We start from the raw sequence: 22,012 nt of genomic DNA, 5'->3' as shown, positions 1-22,012 counted from the left end.
TTAGGAGTTCGTTGAAATATTTAATGCGTTGTCTTTATTATTGTGGGCCAGTTTACTGCTTTCATTCATCAGTAGGGTTAGGGGTTCATATTCTTGGAGCTGATTTTATTAAGGTTTTGTAGTAGTCTCTCGACTGTGTTTTATTCTTCTTCTATTGACTTCAGTGTATCTTTATGGTATTGTCTTTTTTTTTTCTCCTTAGGGTTTGGGTGGTTTCTTTTCTTTGGAAGGATGTTTCTGATATTTGATTGGTAAAAATAGCCATTCTTGATGTGTTTTCCCCACTGTTTTGTCACATTCACTGTCCCACCATTGATATGTTTTATGGGATTTTTTTTGTAATGGTTAGTATGCTAATCTCCAAAGATTCTGAAATCCATGATGTTTGATGTAATTTCATATCGATTTCTTGTCAGAAGTTACAAAATTTGTTAATATCATTTAAAATAATAATAAAAATAACAAAAACAAATAAAATATTTGAAGATTTGTCTCTATCAATAATAATAATAATAATAATATTTGTTTCTCATTAAATACCTACTTTAGAATTAAGATTTTATTTTCACTTCATAACTGCAGTATAAAAAATTACCTTCCCCACTAATATCCTATCAAAATTAATGGTTTTTTGTAAGTCTGAATACATACATTACTGTTTTAGATCAGTCACTATTGATATTTCATCTGCCCAAGTCGAATTGTGTGGATGGTCAAGATTGTTATCTCATATTTTTTATCATTATTTTATACTGAAATTACATCATTGTAATTTTAGTTTTGGCTTTTTGCGATTCTTTAAAATAAAATAACACTAACTCTCTATCATAAGAAATAACTGGCAGCAATTTTTTTTTTTTTTATTAAGAATATATTATAGTTTTTCTTCAGCAGGCTTGGGTATAAAGATCTGGTAAGTCTACTATACTGCTCCTTTTTTTTAAGTGACAACTGTTATTTTACCATTTAAAAAGGGCAAAAGCATACTGTAAACTATGCCCAGTATTCTTCTGTCATCTACAGGAACTAGTTCATTGAATAATGTGGCTTTGTTTTGCAGGCATTTTAAATTAGTTCATACTGTTTGATTTCCAAAATATTACTTTGTAAGATATTGCATTTTTTCTTTTTTAGAAAAATTGTTTTTCATTTTTTAATCATTATTATTATGATGTACTTTTCTATTATGTATTTCAACCACTAAATTACATTAATATATTTACAGTATTTTGGTTATTTCTTTAATAATCCAATAATTTTTCTTTTACAAATTACAGGCGTTCATCTGTTGGAACATTTATTCGTCAACAACAGACTCCTAGTAATCCAAAATCTGCACCCCCTGGACCAAAACTTGATTATAGAAGCATGGTTTCAGTCGATGATATGCCAGAGTTGTTTGTCTCTTTCGATAGTAAGTAAAGTTTTATTTATATTACTTAAAATTTAGTACCGTAGACTTTTTCTATTATGATATTTTGATGTTTCATGTTTACTGATATGAATGACAATTTGTGTTAATTATTATAGATATTTACATATCCATTACTAATTTTCTTGCTTTGCTGCTAGTATAATTTTTTATTTCAATGGTTTTTTATTTATGTTTTATTATTATATTCAGAAATATTTCTTAAAGTGTGTATAAATTATTTAATTGCATACCTGTTTGGAAGGGTGCTTGAACAAATTAGCAGAGGTATAGGTCTCATGCATATTTTGTTGAAATATTGTCCAGAGATTTTTTGCTCTTTATTACTTTATATCATTTCTCTTTTTCAAACAGAAATTATGAAAATAACATCTTTAATGTCATTACAGAACAGGTTTTTTAAATATGTAAGATTTAGAAGTATATTAAGGAACCTGTTGGACCTTGAAAAATACTATGTGGATGTACAGAACGGACCAGCCTGTTCTACATATTCATTCCAAATGTCAAAAAGATTGTATCCCTTATTGCTTTATATTTCTTGTATGTTCTATTTAAAAATCACAAACTATATACATTTTTTATTTAATAACTACTTACTTTTCAAATAAGTGATTAAAATTAATAAGTTTTTTTGATTTGACATCCTGAAATGGTGGTGAAATAGCTTTACCATTTAACGAAATAAAACAAAGTTACACCATTATGCGAAATCAATTCATTTAATAAGAGATTGTATATTATGTGATTTTGTTAAAACTACTCTCTTTCTCACCTGTAATTTTTTTGTATTTGTATTCTATAATAAAATTAAATAATGAAGTTAATTTTTAATTATTTAGTTATACAGTAGGTTACTAACAAAATTCATAGATTGAAGGATTTTGAATTCTACTAAAATTAAAACATTTTCATAAATGTCAGAACTAATTAACAAAAATTTCCAAATTTATAAAAAAATTGAAAAGAAGAAAACATTCAAACACCATTTACAACAAATTTTATTTTGAATTGCCGGCCTCTGCGGCGCAAGTGGTAATGCCTCGCCTTTCTTCCAGGCGTCCAGGAGGTCCTGGGTTTGAATACTGGTCAGGCATTGCATTTTTTATGCCACATTTCCATATCCCATGCACAAGCTTTAAGCTTATGTGCCGATATCATTGAGCAAAAAAAAAATTACTGAATGGCCATTGTGACTATTAACATTATCAGTAGATAGTGAGGAAATAGTGTATATGAAAAAATAATGAAGAAAGATTTTTTATTACAAATAATTTAATAGTTATCTTGTAACACAATAAAAGAGTGTGAAATGCTATATATATACATATATATATATATATATATATATATATATATATATATATATATATATATATATATCTAAGAATAAGAGTAAAAAAAGTCCGCATAACTTTCCCAGCTAAAACGTCTAGAGGCCCATGCATCGCGGGCTTCTTTAATGATTAAAATATATAATAAAATTGATTTTAAATAAATTAGAATCAAAATTTTAAAAGTTTTTTTTTTTAATTGGAGAATTCCCTCAGCAGGGGAGTGAGATTAAGTAATTTTAGTGACTTTGTACATAACCCACCGGGTTGGTCTAGTGGTGAATGCGTCTTCCCAAATCAGCTGATTTGGAAGTCGAGAGTTACAGCGTTCAAGTCCTAGTAAAGCCAGTTATTTTTACACGGATTTGAATACTAGATCGTGGATACCGGTGTTCTTTGGTGGTTGGGTTTCAATTAACCACTCATCTCAGGAATGGTCGAACTGAGAATGTACAAGACTACAACTTCATTTACACTCATACATATCATCCTCATTCATCCTCTGAAGAATTACCTAAACGGTAGTTACCGGAGGCTAAACAGGAAAAAGAAAGTGACTTTGTACATGTGTTTAACAAAATATATTTTGAGTATAAACATTTGAAATTGTAGAAAAAAATGTTTCATATTGGGGTCTCACAAACTCAGGGAAATTTCTCAGGTAAAATTAATTAAAAAATAAATAATTAGAATATATAGATGCAATAAGCTAATGATTAACCTCTTTTCTGAAGCAAGGTAAAGCTAAAAAAAGAAATATATATGAAGTCATTGTTTAAGAAGAGGGTGAATATTAAATAAAATTTTTTTGTAATGTGATTTCAATAAAAATAATTTAATTTTGTAAAAAGAATTTTTTGCTAAAGAGCTCTGGTAAAGATTTGAAATTTAATTTCAGCCAAAACACCCCCTACATCTTTTTCCAATTTTTGCAAAAATTTAATACATTCTTTCCCTCCAAAGGTAGTCCCTGTCTACCAAGTTTGAAGATAATTGGTCAACAAGTTCAGAGTTACAAGGCCAAATTCAGGCCAACAAATATACATACATACGTACATATGCAAAATAGATCATTTGACAAAATAAATATCTTGGACTTGTGAATATTAGAATAAAAATGTTTTCCAGATTATTTACAATTTATTTAAATCTATTTTATTATTAAAGTTTTTTTTTAAATGTCTCCTTAAGGCACAAAATTAAAATAAGACAATATTTTGACCAGTCTATGTACTTGTACTTTTCCATTATTGCTTTGACAGCATATATTATTATAGTCAAGAAATTAATTTAACTTTTATCATTTTAGACAGTCAAAAGCGTATAGTTAGCTTAAAAACTATTGAAGCCTCCAAACTGAGTTGCATGAACTCATTCATTGGTAAGAAAAATTGTTTCATTGGTAAGAAATTAGAAAGGAATCAAGAAAATGAAAATCTATGTGTAATCTCTTTAGATCTCTCTTCTAATAACCTAAGATTTAAAGAAATATTTTTTCTGAATTAAACATGAATTATTTTTATTCTTTTAATTAATTTTAAAATTTTGAGTACATACTCTTTTTGTCATTCATGCCAGTATTATAATTTTATTTATTTAATAATATTATTCACTATATATAATAGTAAGTACATTTATTGTTTTATTATTGCTATTAGAATAATATAAATTTTACATATATATCTATAGAACTTGATTGAAGTAGCACTGTGCTCTAAATAGTCTGCTAATCGCTGTTAGAGTTTATTAGATGATTAGATTTGCTATAAATGCTTGAATGATCAGTTTGTAAGTGAAAAGATATATATCCATACATGTGTGTGTGCGTGTGTAATTATTATTTTCTTTTTACATTATATATTTATATTAATGTTAGAAGCACTAAATGTTAAGTGTTAGTTTATGCTATATACGTGATAAAATCACACTTTATGTAAATCATCATTAATTTTTCTTTTTTTTGTATAATCTATCCACAACATAACTTGAAAATTTTGAAAGATTACTTTATTTTGTAATCAGAATTATAATAGTGTAGTAATAAAAGGGATTTTATTTGTTTACTTTTATTTATTATGTTATGTATAATTTTTCTGGATTTATCAATAAAAAAAAAGCGTGTTTTCAATTTTTTAATTAACCTGCTGGGTCTGTTCAGTAGTAAAATTGTCACAGATCAGTTTGTCAGAGGTTCTGAGGTTTAAATCTTAAGAATGGCAAGTTACTTTTATACGAATTTGAATTCTGGACAGTGGATACCGATATATTTCGGTGGTTAGAGTTTAATTAACCACACATCTTGGAATGGTTGGCCTTAGGCTGTGTACAAGATTATACCTTATTTACATTTTATACATAATATTATTCTCATCTCAATGGACCATAGGGTCATTTGTTGTTCACAAATTGAACAGATTGCAGCATACGCATTAGGAATAGAAAATAAAAATATATGTTTTATTTATTTACTCGTCTTTTTAATTTGTATTCAAACATTATTTTGATTTGAAGAAATTAAACATCTTTGATTTAAGATGGTTTTTTTTACATGGGCAGCTTTTTTGATTGACCTACTCATTTATTTTATTTTCAAATAAAACAAAAAAAAATTCAAAATAAACTTTTAAAAAATAAGACTGACCAAAAAAAATACACAAAACATGTTTTTTCCCATCCTTCAAATTTTAACATATTTAAAAATGAGTTTTAGTTTTTTATAAAGTTTCTTCAGTAGTCAGTTATTTGTGACGATTTTGATTTCCATACTTTATGCAGGTTCAGCGAAAATTTAAATTAGCTTCTGCAGACTTGTTGATATTGTATATGGTTATATGGAAAGAAATAAGCTAATTGGTTTTTAAATTAATGAGACATCTTGGTTCTAGTCTTTATAAAATATGTATTTTTATTCTAATAGAAATCCTGAGAAAACATAAAACTATTACTTACCGAGGTAGTCAGTTCATGGTATGATTGTCTTTTTTTGTCTATATCTTCTCTCTTTTGTTGTCTATGATTCCTTCTTCACTGAGTGGTTACTGTAACAATCACATATGCCACCACAATAGTTGTTTCTAGTAACCAGAAGATTAATTACTTTCTGAGTGAATTTTAATAATCTTTGGATCATTTGTTTTTTAATGAAAAAAGATTTATCTTTGAAAAATTATATTTAAAAAAGTAATAAATAAATGAAGAAATTGAGTTTCATTCTGAATTAAAATTGTTCTTTTCTGTTTGTAGTGCATTGCAATTTATTTAAAGAACATTTATAGGAATTATAGAAAAATTATATATAAAAATTGTCTTGTGTTTTGCCTTTTTTATTTAGTAATCCAATTTCAACATTCTGTAAATTTTTTTTAGACATCACGTAATAAAATAAACTCCTAAAAAGTAAAAATTAATAGCATGTTCCAAAAAGAATCATCTGATTTGAATTGTGCATATTTTTAAAAATATTGAAAACAAAATCTTAAGATTAATTTTATAATAAAGGCTTATTTATGAACTTTTTTTACATATAAAATCATAGGTGCTCAATATGCCCCTCCCCTTGAGATGCACAGCATATGTCCACACACAGTAATCAAATTCATCCCACACACCTTAGCAAGAGTTTCTCTCTTCACTGCTGCCATGGCTGCTGCTATTATGTGGTTCTGCAGTTTGACCACTATAGCTGGAAGGGGAGGCGCATAAATGGAATGGAATCTTTTACAAAACCCCACAAGTAAAAATCGCACACAATGAGATTTGGTGATCTTGGAGGTCAGTGAATGTAAAGCTGAATTGTTAGATCTCATATGACCGATCCGTTATTGAGGAAAATTATCGTTCAAAAATTCTCAAACATAGGGTCTCCAGTAAGATGGTGCTCCATCTTGCTGGAAAGTGAAATCTTTTGAATTGGCCTCTAACTGAGAGAAAAACTGGTTTTCCAGCATATCAAGATATGTTAGTCCTGTAGCAGTTTTATCTAAGAAAAATAAGAGTGACTGTACACCTTTTCTCCAGAAATTACACAGAAAACATTAACTTTGGGAAAGTTTCTCTCATGTTGTTCAAATTTATGTGGCTTATTCTAACAATGTGACAGTTTACCTTCCCTACTTAAATGAAAAGTAGCCTTGTCACAAAACACTGAGCATGTTACAAAATTGTCAACTTCTGCCAAGGATGAATTCACAAAACTCCATGCGTCATTGTTTGTCATCTTCATAAAGCGCTTGCTGAATCCTGTATGGTTTCATAAGCAATTATTGACATAAAACATGCCAGATAGACATTCTAGGAATGTTTAGTTCTCTACCAGCATTGATTTTTGGGGGCTATGTAAGAAACTCTTGACGGATGTGCTCCACATCTTAGTATGACACATGGGGTCGACCACTTGATTTCCCCTTATACAGACAAACTTGAAATAGAATATACCATCACCTAATGGTCTGAACGGTAGTAGGTTCAGCACCATATTCACTATGGAAATCACGCTGAACAGTAATTACGCACTTACACTATGCAAAGTGTAGAAAACAAAATGATTTCTGTTGTAGAATCACCATTTTCTCTAACATTGAAGTGATCGAAGTTCTGGAGCTACCTAGCGGTAACCATGTGAAACTCAGGAGTTCTTTCTTTCTAATAATACTTTGCTTGATCAAAAAAGATTAAAACTGAATAGTTATAAAACCTTAAAATTGGATGATTCTTTTAGGGACACCCTGTGTATACTTTCAATTTTTTTGTAAATTTTCACTTCTTGAAATTTATTTTTAAGTTTTATGTTTATTTAAATATTAACAAGCCTAAATAAGCATTTTGTATACCAGTATGAAAATAACTTTGTAAGAAACACAAAGGCCAAAAAGCTCTGTCTTTATATTTAAACTGGAAAATAAATGCACATTACCTTTTCCCTACAGTATTTTCTTCAGTTATTAATCACACACTTAAAAAAAACCAGAATCAAATCTCAAAAACAATTCAGAGCGCAAGGTACAATCTGACAGATAATTATCTTGATCCGATTCATTTATGGGTGTTGACGTCAGGGTCATTTTTTCACATTTATTCGCCTTAATCTCTATCTTTAAATTTCTTATGACCTTTTTGATTATTCTTATTTTTATATTTGTTTTTTTATGATTTTATCTTTATCTTTAAATATCTTGTGTAACTTAACGACACTTGATTTTTTTCAGATTATCCACATTACAGGCTATGTTAAAAACTTCTTCATTATTTATTATCTAAGAATTTATTACATGTTATTTTGTGAACAGTTATTGGGCAGTTACATTTATTTTAAATGAATTTATAGAGCTTGATACTGTTGTGGATAGGTTTTACTGTAGCAATGTTTTATGTTATGGTGATAAATACTTTATGTTTAGTCTGTATATCTTATTCATTCAACATTTATTTCATAAAATATCATTTTTTTATAATATATCTTTTGCACAAAATATATTTCATTAGATGTTCATTAAAAAAAAAAGAAATTCATTTCATATTGGCATGATTTTTCTGGATTTTTATTAAGTTATGTGTAACTTTGGTATGTGTTAATTTTTTTAAATTGATATGCAGATGATTTTTTTTTTTAATCTTACACTACAAAGCTATCTTCATTCATATTCATTGCATTTCGGTTTAAAAATCAAATTTCTAATTACATTAAGTTATGCAGCTCTTTTTTCATCTTTAATATGAGTCTGGTTGGTTTCTTATCTTGTCTCACTAATTACTTATTTTCATCACAAATACATAATTCATTATCATATTTCATGTATTCCTTTCAATATTTTAAAGAGAAGGAAAATTCTATATTTATTTTTATGTCGATCATTTTATCAGTATGGCAAATTCTCATTCCTTTCCTCAATGTTTCTACTCTAATTATCTGAAATCCATAATAATATTTTACGTTCTTATCTAATTTTTGTTTCCATTTGCAGATTTTACCTTCCATACTTTATCCTATCATAATAAATATATTTGATGTCTTAATAAGTGGTTGTCTTAGCAAATTTTTTTTAAAGATTTTAGTCTAAATTTCTCTTAACATGTTTTGTACTCTTTTCAACCCACATAATTTCCTGAATTCTTGTACGACATACATTTCAAAAACCTCCATTAGTGCTTTTCTGATTTACTAATTATCTGATGTTTTGCTATTTAATATTTAATCTTATGTACTTATATTCCATTTTTCTTCTCAGTGATAAGTTTATTAATTCATTACCTCTAATTCATGTTAGTTTCGGCCAAAATAACATCATGAGCAAGTCAAAATTATAATCTTTTGTTTCTGTACCGATACATTAGATTAGACTACGAGGAATAGTAGGCCTGGCTTTAATCAGTAAGCAACTTTTACTATTACTATTATTTGGATTTTTTTTTTGGTACTCTTGATAGGAAACTATAGAGTCCTTGGATCAGTTTGCCATCCAGTAAACCTCAGTAAAGAAGCAGCTCTTTCAAACAAGGAAAATGTTAACTGAAGTTCATAGATAATATTCAATGATAACAAAACTGTATTAACATCTACTTGATAATTTCTATTTGCTGCAACCATAAAATTGATGTTCCGAAGTCAATTTAGTAGAAAGTTATTTGATTGTTCAATATTATGATTCTTTTCTTGAAACCATGTACATGCGTTTACAAAACCTTTATTTATTCAGCAATATTCATGATTTGTTGTTTGCAGTCTAGCATGCCTTATTAAAAAAAAATATATATATATTAATGTAATCTATTTGGATTAGTTTCTATTTTATTATGTTTCAGGAATGTGATATTATATTGTTTGGATAACCTGTTACTTTCTCAGGGTTATTCGTAAATACTTAACTTTAATCAATGTGAAAGCTTTTTCTGAAAGTTCAGTTATTAAATAAATCATCTGCATGATATTTAAGTTGCCAATGTTCAAAATAAAAATTAAAAAAATTTGTAAATTTCTACAAAATAAAAATACATTAAAAGAAGTTTTAAATGAAATTTTTCAACAATAATTGTATAAAAACTTTAATCAAATGAAAACTTAAACTGTGGAAAAATCAAATGAAATTTTAAACTACAAATACAGTCAAATCCTGTTTATGAAATAACGGTTTTATTGCAGAAAATTATTCCATTAACTTAATTTATTACAAAATGAGTTTGCCATCCGATTTTGTAACTATTGAAGGCATTAAATAAAAATTACTGGAGATGTTTCAGACTAAAAATAAACTGTTGGAATAAGTGAGTTTTGTATGATAAAAATTGCTTAAAAGGAAATAAATTAAATGATACATAATTTTTTTACACAAATGTTAATTACACAAACTTAGATTTTTTATGTACAAAGATAATTTTTCAGTGTACATTTTTGGTTATAGCAGTATCTTCATAAAATTCAGGTCTATGACAAGATTAAAAGTATTAAAAAAAAAAAAAAAACAGAAAAAAATACAGATCTGTATAAATTATACTATAAAACAAAATTATTTACAAACCAAATATTTTTATTTTTTCACCAATGAAAACATTAGTTATGTGCTTCAATATTAAATTTAAAAAAACATAAATTTATTCGTTTAAAAAAAGTTAAATATGTCTACATTCGTCAAACCAGACGGTAGAACTATTTTTACGGTAATTAACAGTTCAACCTAAGGTCTTTATTTAGGTCCTGAGCAAGATGGTAAACAATCTAATCAGAAGCAGCCTTTTATAGGTAACCCATCGGGTTGGTCTAGTGGTTAACGCGTCTTCCCAAATCAGCTGATTTGGAAAGTCGAGAGTTACAGCGTTCAAATCCTAGTAAAGCCAGTTATTTTTACACGGATTTGAATACTAGATTGTGGATACTGGTGTTCTTTGGTGGTTGGGTTTCAATTAACCACACATCTCAGAAATGGTCGAACTGAGAATGTACAAGACTACACTTCATTTACACTCATACATATCATCCTCAGAAGAATTATCTAAACGGTAGTTACCGGAGGCTAAACAGGAAAAAGAGAGAGCCCTTTATTTCTCTTCCCTTCATTTCTTTTTCCTCAGTTGATAGCCATCAGAATTCGGTCAACCACTGCTCTGGAATTGGTCAGCTACTGTCTGTGAGAAAACATGTTGGCACCTTCTAGTACCAACATATGTTAGCAGGGGAATGGCGGTACTTTTTCACAATCCAACAGCTACTTTTTTCAATTTTTTTTCCAAATCAATGGGTATACACGAGGTGTAGTTATTAAATAACGAGATTAATGCTGTAAAATATTTTATTTTAAATTTATACATATTTAGTTGTTATACCCTGCAATATTCACGCCTCCTCTATCCCTACAATACTCCATGAGAATTTTCATTGTTCGAAACAGTGCTGGAAGTCTTCTTCTATGAACTCTTTTATGATGCGTGCTGCTTTTTCTTTCACAACTTATAAAAATGAACTATTACGGTCTGAAATCTTGATCCTTTTAATACAGATTTGACCTTGGGGAGCAAATAAAGTCACATGGTGCCAGTGCCAGATTAGGTGAATAAGGTGGATAGTCTAACACTGCCATTTTTTACTTGGCTAGAAATGTCTTGACTGACAATGCAGTGTGAGCTGGTGCGTTGTCCTGATGATGAAGAACCCATGAAAAACCCATTCCGCAATTCGGGTCATTTTTTGTTATTTTTACACAAAGTTGAGCAAGGACCTTGAATTAAGACAAGAATAGTAGCTGACGGTCAGATCTCATCAGATTACTAATTTGTTCAATATTTTCATCCGTTTTTGATGTGGAAGGGCGACTCGGGTGAACATCATCTTCAAAGTCATCTCGGCCATGTTGGTAATGCTTAAACCACTCAAAAACTTGTACGCCTGATAAATATTCATTACCATAAACTTTTTTTAATAAAAGATAAGTTTTAGTAGCGGTTTCTCCATGTTTCATATGAAATTTCACGACAATTCTTTGCTCTAATAAAACACTTATCATTTTTTCAAAAAAAAAAAAAAAAAAAACAAATGTTATCCAAGCAAAGGCCACAGCTAGACTAATATGTCTAAAAAAACTGGAGTGGCCACAATCAAAAGAGAAGGCTTCACGCTACACAGCTGTAGGTCGTATAAATTTTGTGCATGCACAGTTCTTCTGTAGGAGCATTAGTCTCGTGATTTAATAGCCATACCTCATATTTACAGAAAAATTATAAATATAATCTAAAAACTTAATCCATGTTTGCTTCGCTCACTAGTAAAAAATTAAGTTGGGTTAGATTATATTTATAATTATAAGCATAATGCCGCTTATATTGAGCCTCTCTCAGGCCATTTGGAAGACCCATGTTTGAATAAAATTGACGAGTAGAAACAAAAAATTAGGTTAGCAAGCATAGGTTAAGTTTGGTTAGATTATATTTATAATTTTTCTGCAAATACCTCCAAATACCAACGATTTGGAAGAAAAAATTGAAAATAGTGGCTGTTGGATTCCGAAAAAGAACCAGAATTGCTTCTTTATTCGTACTCAGTGGGGCAGTGACCTTCTGTGCCTGTAGAACTCTTCAAGAACACTGTTTCCTAACCAGGGGTTGTACAAAATATCAAAGTAATGACAGAGTTGCCTATTATATAAAGCAGCCCTTATAAATTGCTTACCGTCTAAAAGAAGTCCTGATTAATCTATATATAATTAAATTAAAAATATCCCTTTTTGAAAAAAATTACTTGATCGATTAGTTTTTGAATAATAATTAAACATATCTGTATTTTCTCCATTATGTACTCAAATATTTTTCAATTAATGCCTTCAAAATTTAATATTTTTACTAATATTATTTATTCATTATCTGCACAAATTTCCTTACTGTTATTTCATATAATTATTATATCATTTTATTAATTTTTCTAAGCCGTTTTGATTATTCTTTCCTTTAATCTTTCCAAATAAATGTTGGAATAAATTTTTTACTACATATGGGATTGTAAACTACTATCATTCATGACAAGCTCTAAATATTGTACAAATTATCTACTGATATATATTTATTTTACCATAATATTTATTCTTGTTATTTATATTGCAGTAGTTTTAAATTTAATAGTCTCATATTCTAATGGGCTAAGAATTGTTTTAGGTAAATTCTCTGTTAACCAGATTTGACTGTATTGAAATATATTTCTTTTTTTTTATATATAATTTGTATGCTAAATATTTGTGACAATTAAGTTGTAGAAATGCCCCCATAAAAGCAATACTTACATATTTTTGTATGCTTGTGATAGTAATACTCTTGTTGTCATTTACGTGCTTTGTAGTTTAACAAATTGGCATCAGAAATATTTTTCACTGATATACGCTTAGCTAACAAAATTTGCAACCATGTTGGTTTTATTAAATTTTTCATTGAAGCTAGAATTTGTTATTAAATTAAAATAAAATATTTAATACTTCTGGGGTTTATATATATTACAATAATAATAATTGAGAATATTGATTTAGATATATCGAGTTAAAAGGAACATATATAGTTTTATGTTGTTTCTTAAAAATTATTTGATTATAACTGATTTGTATTTCAATATAGTTAGCTATATTATACCACCAACCTCATGAATGCTGAATTACACCAGGAATTATTAGTAAACGGCTGTGACTTTTGATTTATATTATGTTTTGTTGGTTTTCTCTAGTAATAAATGAGTTTCAGGACAATAACCTAGCTGTGAACATCGTGTCTAGTCTCTTTCACCTTAGCCCGGATAAAATCGGTAGAAGAGACAAAAAAAAGGATTTAATTAAAAAATAAATTTTCTCCAAAGAAAACTTGAACTACAAAGAGTTTTATTGTACTAGATTTTCCAGAAGCAGGTTAAGATAGGAGTTTGAAGTCAGTGTTTCCGCTGCTGTTGTTCTTTGATACAGGTGTCCATTAAGTCTTTCCATGATTACAAAAATTTATTCCAAAAATCTATTACAGCTTAAATTTAGTTTGTGGCAAAAGAAAGAAGAATTTATTGTTTTTTTACCATGTCAATAAACTTCAACATGTTAGCCTTTTGTCACTTGTAGAATATCAAACTGATAATCAATTTCACACCATGTGTTGGTCAATATTTCTTCGGTTACACTAGCAACAGCTTTAGTTATTCTCTGTCTCAATATGTACAGATCAGGTACAGGTGTTGTATAGACTCTGTCCTTAACATAACCCCATAGTAAAAAGTGTAAAGGAATTATTTCTGGTGGCCAAGGAGTGGGACCATTGTGCCCAATCCATCTGCCATGAAATGATTTGTTCAGAAAATCTTGAACTACTAATTCACAATTTGGTGGTGTGCTATCCTGCTGGAATACCACTCTAGGTTGTGCAAGTCATTTAGTTAAGGTATAGCAAAGTGTTGCAGCATATCCAGATAAATGTTAGCTGTTATTGATTGCTCAATGAAAAAGAAGGGACTGATGATTCTGTTATGCATCAAACCACACCACACATTCACTTTAGGAGAATCTCTCATTTTTTCCCTGTTAAAGTTCAGATTTTCTGAACCCCATATTCTCATATTATGCCTGTTTACTTTCCCTGAGGTGTGGAAAGTAGCCTCGTCTGAAAATACACATTGTTGTTATCAATCCGTTGCAAAATCTCGGTCGCAAAGACAATATGACGAGGGCCATCACCTGGCTGTAGATGTTGCAATATCTGAACTTTATACGCGTTGTAACCTTAGTTTTTTGTGTAAAAGTTTGTGCACTGTTGACCAGGGAATTCCTAGATCACAAGATGCACGATAGGTAGATTTGGAAGGGCTATGTAGAAATGCTTGCTGTACAATCTCAACCTTCTCTTTTAACAGATGGCCGCCCTGTCCATGGAAGGTCGACTACACTTCCACTCTCCTTAAACTTTGCATACCACGCAACGATACTCTTGCTATCAGGTGCTGGTTGTCTGTATTCCCTTCTAAAATTTCTGCATAGTAATTGGTGATTCGACTTGTGATACCATAACACATTGTGCTTTCTCCTGGATTGATGCCATTTTATATAAAATTGATCACAGTGCCTTCTACTCTGTCTCTACCTGCAACAAACCAATATTAAAAAGCTTTATAATTTTTCTTTCTTTTGCCACAGGTTGGACAGTTGTAACTATAATAGTTTTTTTGTAATAAATTTTTGTAATCATTGAAAGACTTTATGGACACCACATATATAATCACCATCTGTTCTATTCATTTCTTATTTAACCTTACATGATTGTTTCTCTTTTTTCTGAGTATTAATAGACAGGGTTCAGTTAGTACAGATCAGTTCTAAGATTCCACACACTTCAGCTACAGTAATGGAAAATTTAAAATATTGGCTATCTGAATCTTACACTATTTTTTTCTTTTTTATGTTACTTAGCTGGTTTGATGTTCTTCTCTATTCCTACTACTTTGCATTCTTTTGTAAGCTATATCGTTTTTCCTATGCTTTTTACCATTGCATTCCCCACTGTTACTAAATTAAACCCTTGATAATTTAAAATGTTATATAATATGTCATTTTAGTTCTTTTATGATGTAAGAATTTGTTTCCAGGATTCTTTTTTCATTGAATAATATAAATTTTTTCACAGTTGTCAACCCACTTAATTTTCAGCTTTCTTTGAAAACACCACTTATCAAAAATTAGTATTCTTTGCCTTTCTGTTCTTCAAATTTTTTATCTTTTGCCATTGGATAATATTATATACCATATAATTATTATTTTTCTTTATAATTAATTTGTCAACCGATGTTTGATACTAGTAAATTTAAATTGTGTAGCAAAGCTAACCTGTCTTATGTTAAACTAATTTAATATTATCCTAATAGAATGTTATTCATTTATTTTATAAATAAAATAATGCTCTAACATCTATGATATTCATAGAATTTATTATGCATTAGTTTTTTTCACTATATTCATATTTACAATACAAAAATTTCCATGTTTTGGCCATTACTATTTATAATTGTTTTTTAAAGGCTACTACTTATTCTTTTTGTTGAGTCAATTTCTGTATCAACTGTATCATACTAAATATACACCTAACCCCTTGACTACAATTACATGTACCTGTCATTTAATCAAATTGTTCAAAATATGTTGTGGTTGGTAAGTGGTGCATTTACTAATGTTCTCTGATGTTATTTTTTTTTCTTTCTTGGCACCTGATGTACGTAAATAATATACTTGGAATTTGTTGGAAGATGTTTGTAAAAAAAAATTATCTGTTGTATATAGTTGTAAATGAATGCTTGAATTCTGTCATAACTACACTGTCTATAAAATCTAATTACACTATTAAAGTCATCATTCTCTTCAGAAAAATATACATAAAATAACCCATGTATTCGTGTTATTTTATCTGTATTTAAAAGCAGAGGAAAAAATCTTTTTTCAAATCTAGGAAAAAATCATAGATTATTAATCAGATTTTTAGAAAGGGTCCTCCATGGTTAAATGACTATAAGATTATGTTTTTTACCTTTTGTTTATTATTATTGGTGTATTTGATTGTAAAATTTTGAAGTCAAAATAAAATAATAGAATCAGCTGATGCGATATTGTTATTTACTCAATAAATACAAATTGAAAGATTGCCTGGCTTAAGGGTTGACTGATGCTATTCTACTTATAATGCACTATAAAAAAGATCTGCTATGAACATGAACACTGCTGAGTTCAGACAGCAATACTGTTATTTCAGTTCTACTAATTAATAACAATGTAATAATGAATGTGCTGACTTCATTATGTTGACTTTTTATTTGGCACATTATGAGGCAATCAACTGTAAATCAGTTAGGTGAACCAACAATGAGTCACAGGTTAACATTTACTTCTAAATCATGTGCTATAATATTGTCTTTGATGTCTGTTCAGAAAATAACCGAACATTTTTAATTTCGCGCTAATGGAGATATTTAGTGACATGCAGTTGGCAGCATTGTGTTCCACATAACCTCCTCTGTAACCGTATGTTCTTGGATTGTTGATATTGCATTTAGTTTTTGTGTTATTGTTATTTGAGTGCAACATTTTTAAGGATTAGTAGCGATTTTTGTAATGTACAATTTTTCAGGAGCAACGATACAACAAAAAAACGTTTGAAACTGGGGAAAGCTTTCATAGAAACATTTCAACTTTTGAAACAAGCTTATGGAGGTGATGATGTGGGTCGTAGTCATGGGTTTCATGATTTAAAAGTGGTTGTCACACTTAATTGAAGATGATCGTCAACTAGGAAGGCCCATTTGACTTCAACAGATGACACCCGTGTTTAGAAAATCAACGATCTGGTGCATGTAAATCACTGAATTCAATTGAATATGCCATGACAATTTGATTGAAAAATTGAACATGCATAGAGTTGCAACAAAGTTTGTTCCTTGTTTGATGATAAAAACAACAGAAAGAACATCATATAAACAGTGGACATTTGTTGGCAACTTCTTGAACAAGCCAATGATGAAACATTCATACAAAGGATTATAACAGGAGATGAAAGCTAGGTTTACAGTTATGACATCAAGATAAAAGTTCAGTCATCACAATGGATTAGCAAAGGATGTCCACGCCACAAGAAAGCATGTCAGTCTTCATTCAGTGTCAAAGTGATGCTTTCTGTTTTTTCTATTTTAATGGAATTCTGCATTTTTTATTCTTGCCTTAAGGTGAAACAGTGAGCCATGTGTATTATCAAGGTGTTTTACAATGATTGTGTGAAAAAATCCACAAAAAGAGACCAGAATTGCGGCATGACAATTCATGGTTCCTTCACCATAACAATGTGCTAATATGCTCAGCTTTGTCAATTTATCAGTTTTGTGCCAAAAATCAGATGACTGTCCTCTCTCAGCCTCCCTACTCGCCAGATGTGGCTCCTTGTGATTTTTTATTATTTTTGAAATTAAAATCAGTGATGAAAGGATTCCATTTTGAAGACTATTGATGACAGTAAAGCAAATTCTTCACTGACCTTAAAAGTTATTTCAAATGAAGCTATTCAGCATTATTTTGTGAAGTGGAAACACCGCTGGAAAAAATGTGTGAATAGGGGAGAGGAGTACTTTGAAGGGGACAAAGACCAATAATCTGTAAAATTAATAATAAATATTAATGAAATAAAGTTTGGTTATTTTCTGAACAGACTTAATATTCTATACATTACATTTTATCATGAAGTGTAGCAGAGTTTGTTTATTTATTCTGTTTTTATAGACGTTCACTCTTATAAATTTATATTTTTTGTGAAGTAACAAAAAATGTTATCAAAGATTTCAAAAAAAGGAAGCCATTTTCTCAACCTTTTAAGCCATTTTTTTTTTTCTTTTAATGTATGTGCAAACCGTATGATTTTTTACCAAATGAACAGATTAATTTTTTATGTATGGTGGGTGCAACAAAACTTGCCAGCCAACCTTTCTCAATTTTCCATGTGTCACCAAAGATGTGAAGAATATGACGTTGTTGTGATAGAAGATGACACTTCCTGTCGATTAATTCCAGTTGCTTTATCGAGATCATTTGGTATAATCTTTCTGGTTGTTAACAGTAGAAGTTAAATCAGTCGTTTAACTGGTGGTGGCAGATCATAATATACAATTCCTTTTTGATCACACGTGCACTTACACACACACACTCACTCATTCACACACAGCATTACTTTTCTTGGCTTCAATCCTGGCTTTGCTGTTGTTTGTAAAGCTTCATCTTGCTTTGATTATGATCTTTACCATAATTTATTGTCATATATATTATTTGTTTCCCATAATGAAGCTGTTTCAGAAATGGTTTGATTTCATTCTGTTTTAGCAACGATTCACAGGTGGAAATTTAGTCCATTTAATTTTTCATTGTTAAATCACATGGTATCCAAATATTGAGGTTTTTATATATCCAGCTTCCTTCAAACGATTTAATATTGTTTTGTGATTGATATTTAGTTTGTTAATGTTATCATGACTGCTAACATGCCAGTTTTACTCAAATTTTTTCCATGATTTCATCAACGTTTTTAGTCGTTGACCAACCAGAGTGAGGTGCATCATTGATATAAAAATTTCCAAGTTAAAAACATATGTAGTTATCATGTCCGTAAACATATAAAGCAATCTGAGTTGCATTCTTGCTATTTTTTAAATAAAATTTCAAAATATATTAATTTTCTTCTTTATTTTCACTTCACAGGACACAATAACTTTTTAAAATAAATAAAGTAACATACCGTCACCTTTCAAAAGCATGCAAGTGTTGACAGTTTTGATTAATGTTACCAGAGTTATAAGATCCTAAAGTAATTTATTGAGAGAATATGAAAAAACCTTTTTTCCAATCCTTCATAAAATATTTTTTATATAAAATAACATGTAAATTAAATTAATAATTTGTACTTAAAATAAAAGTAATCTGAAGAAGTGAGTAGAAATGTTTATGACTATTGTAGTTTCCCTTTCACAGCAAAAAAATTAAAGAAAAAAAGATTTTTTGTTACTTTATACATTGTGTACAGAACCGATGCAATTTTAATAGTGTAACTGGTTGTCTAGTACAATTTTTTTTTTAAGTGTAAACATGCCGAACTCTGCATATTATTCTTAAAGAGAACATTGAGGTATGTTCTATTTTAAGTGTATACTCTAAGAGGTCTTTTTCTCTTTTTTCTAGCCTTTTTGTTGCACCATTTCATTTTGATAGATTAAATAGATTTTTTAAGTAGTAGGAGACATGGTTTTACAAAGCGGTTGGTTTTGGTTTTTTGTATAACCCTTGATTAGGAAATAGCCCTTGAACTGTTTATAGTTGCAGAAAAAAGTCAGTACTGTACTTACCTCCAATAAAGAAGCATCTATCTTGTTAACTACTAGAAACTGCCATAATGGAAATAGGGTGGTTGCTGACCCAGTTACCATGGCTGTCATCAAAGGAAACATGTAGAGGTACTGCCTCTGATCATTCTAGTTTTGTCTTACCTGTGTTGCCAAATAAGTGTCTCAGAATGGCTGATATCATATTAATGGAACCCAGAGTGGCTAGAACATGTTAGCCCCTTTATTTAGATTTACCCATACTGCTCCAGTTTTATTATTGTTATTATTTTTTAATGAAACAAAAACTGAAGGTCCCAAGAACATGTGAATTTTATACGCTGCTATCTCCACGAATGCCTCATATGTGGACTTTCTTTAACATAATTGTCACATCGCATACTCATGTTTTCTTGTTGATAATTAATACACATTATTCATTATTGTAGTCAACTTGCTCTGAATGGTTTCATACTCGTACTAAGATCAGTTAATCACTCATATGGATCATACAGACATCTCGACTAATCTACTTCATGAAGATGACATTAGGGTAGAGCTGAAGATACTCAGAATCTGTGATTTTTCAGATAGTATTTGTATACTTTAATAAAATGATTTACGTATGAAAAAGTACACTTTTGATAAATTTATATTGAGTAACCGATTTTGTTCTAAGTTTTACTAAATGAAAATAATTTATTCGTTTTATAATTTTTTTTAAGAATCTTTTTACGTTTTTAAGTTCATTGAAGGTAGTAAAATCTAAGATCCAATTTAAGAAGATTTGTTAACTGCAAAACAATGTTTTTTTTTTATCAAAAAAATTTTACTCCTTCAGCATAGAGAGTAAAATATTTATGAAGATTTAAGGAGTCATGGTTTCCCAATATGAAAGAAGTTTTAGTTGTAGGTTCAGCTTAGAACTACAACTAATAAAGTAATATTCAGCATTTTATGGTATTTATTAAAACACTAATCCCATGCAGCATATTTCCACAGTACTGGAATATCTCATGTACTAATATCATGTCTACTGCCTGTACCATGTTTTGTAAATCAGTTAACTAAATCTATTGATGCAATTACCCACTTTTAGAAGAGTAATTGCATAGCTATTTGCATTTAATTGCTGATGACCATATAATTAATACTGATAATAAAGATGGTCTGTAATAGTAGTAGTAGTCTGTATTTATTAGATGGAAAATAAAACTAGGTTTTTATAATTAATCAGTTAACTATGGTATTCAGGCTGATCCACTGTAATAAAAAGAAACTCTTTGAAACCATAACTGTTAAACAAATCTTTGATTTGATTGTCAGGCAAAAAATAGTTTCCAGATTTGATCATAGGAAGAATATTCCAATCAAAGATCCTTTGAGATCTATAGAATTTATAATGGAGGAAAAGGGATCAAGAGTGAGGAAAAATGTTTGTTGTGATAAAGATAATCCAGCTAATAGATGGTACAGATGACTGCAATGTGCAGAAAGATAAATGTTTATCCCATTAACGATTTCTTAGGAGATTGAGGTATTAATGCAGATTAGAAACAACTCATTGCTGAGTAATGATTTTACATCAGTCAGTGTAAATAGAAATTTTACAAACCTTTGCTTTTCCTCAAGAAATAAAAAAAGCTTCCAAAAGGAATATCCTCAAACTTTCAGGGTATTGTGTGACACATTAGAAGAATTCCTCAAAATATTAAAGAGCTTTTTGAGAAACAGGCGTCTTAAAAATACATCCTTCTTTGAATTGTATGATACCTAGAAATATTTAACTTTAAAATTATTCATCTATATATATTTATTTTAGACCTTATCGCACCAATTTAAGTGTCTGTTGATTTTTCTTCTCTTCATTAAAAATAAAATATATAGAGTGTTTCACAACACTCTTGTGAAACATGTAGTTAAGTCTTCATTCATCAGAAACGTTGTAAATTGTTAACTTAGTAAATTATTAATGATTATTTAATTCATAGTTTGAGTTTATAAGAGAACTATTATTAAACAAAATCGGTCTTAATGAAAAAAAATTTAAAAAGAATACTTTTCAAATTATTATTAGAGTATATGAATATATTGCGAATGGTGTATTCTGAGCACACGCCCACATTTCCAGAATGTTACACTAGTGAAAATGAATGGAGGTCATGATACTTGTTTTATCCATATGAATGAAATTTTGATCTTCATAATAGCTTGAAACCACTCTCAGTGATTGTACTACGAAATTAAATTAAATTTAAAAAACAACATTTAACAAAATAAATAATGTAACATTTTTCAGTCTATTAATTTAAATTTAAATTGTATGTTCAGTCCATGCACCACTATTTCCACAACTCGATGGTTTAGGTATGTCATTTATAGTTGTATCAGTGTACTGTATTTCATCACTAC

The 22,012-nt window shown here is 29.3% G+C and overlaps 1 protein-coding gene across 1 annotated transcript in view; it reads left to right on the top strand.

The window, feature by feature from the left end:
- mtd (TLD domain-containing protein mustard) overlaps positions 1 to 22,012 on the top strand; it is an 837,104-nt gene that overhangs the window by 594,725 nt on the left and 220,367 nt on the right. Inside the window, exons 15-16 of the mRNA XM_075380551.1 lie at positions 1,278 to 1,414; positions 21,932 to 21,967. Coding sequence (XP_075236666.1) covers positions 1,278 to 1,414; positions 21,932 to 21,967 — 173 coding nt within the window. The remainder of the gene's footprint in view (positions 1 to 1,277; positions 1,415 to 21,931; positions 21,968 to 22,012) is intronic.

Source organism: Lycorma delicatula, chromosome 12 (genome assembly GCF_047948215.1).
Source record: "Lycorma delicatula isolate Av1 chromosome 12, ASM4794821v1, whole genome shotgun sequence".
NCBI lineage: Eukaryota > Metazoa > Arthropoda > Insecta > Hemiptera > Fulgoridae > Lycorma > Lycorma delicatula.
Note: the sequence above shows the minus strand (reverse complement) of the source record. Positions and strands in the feature narration are given on the sequence as shown.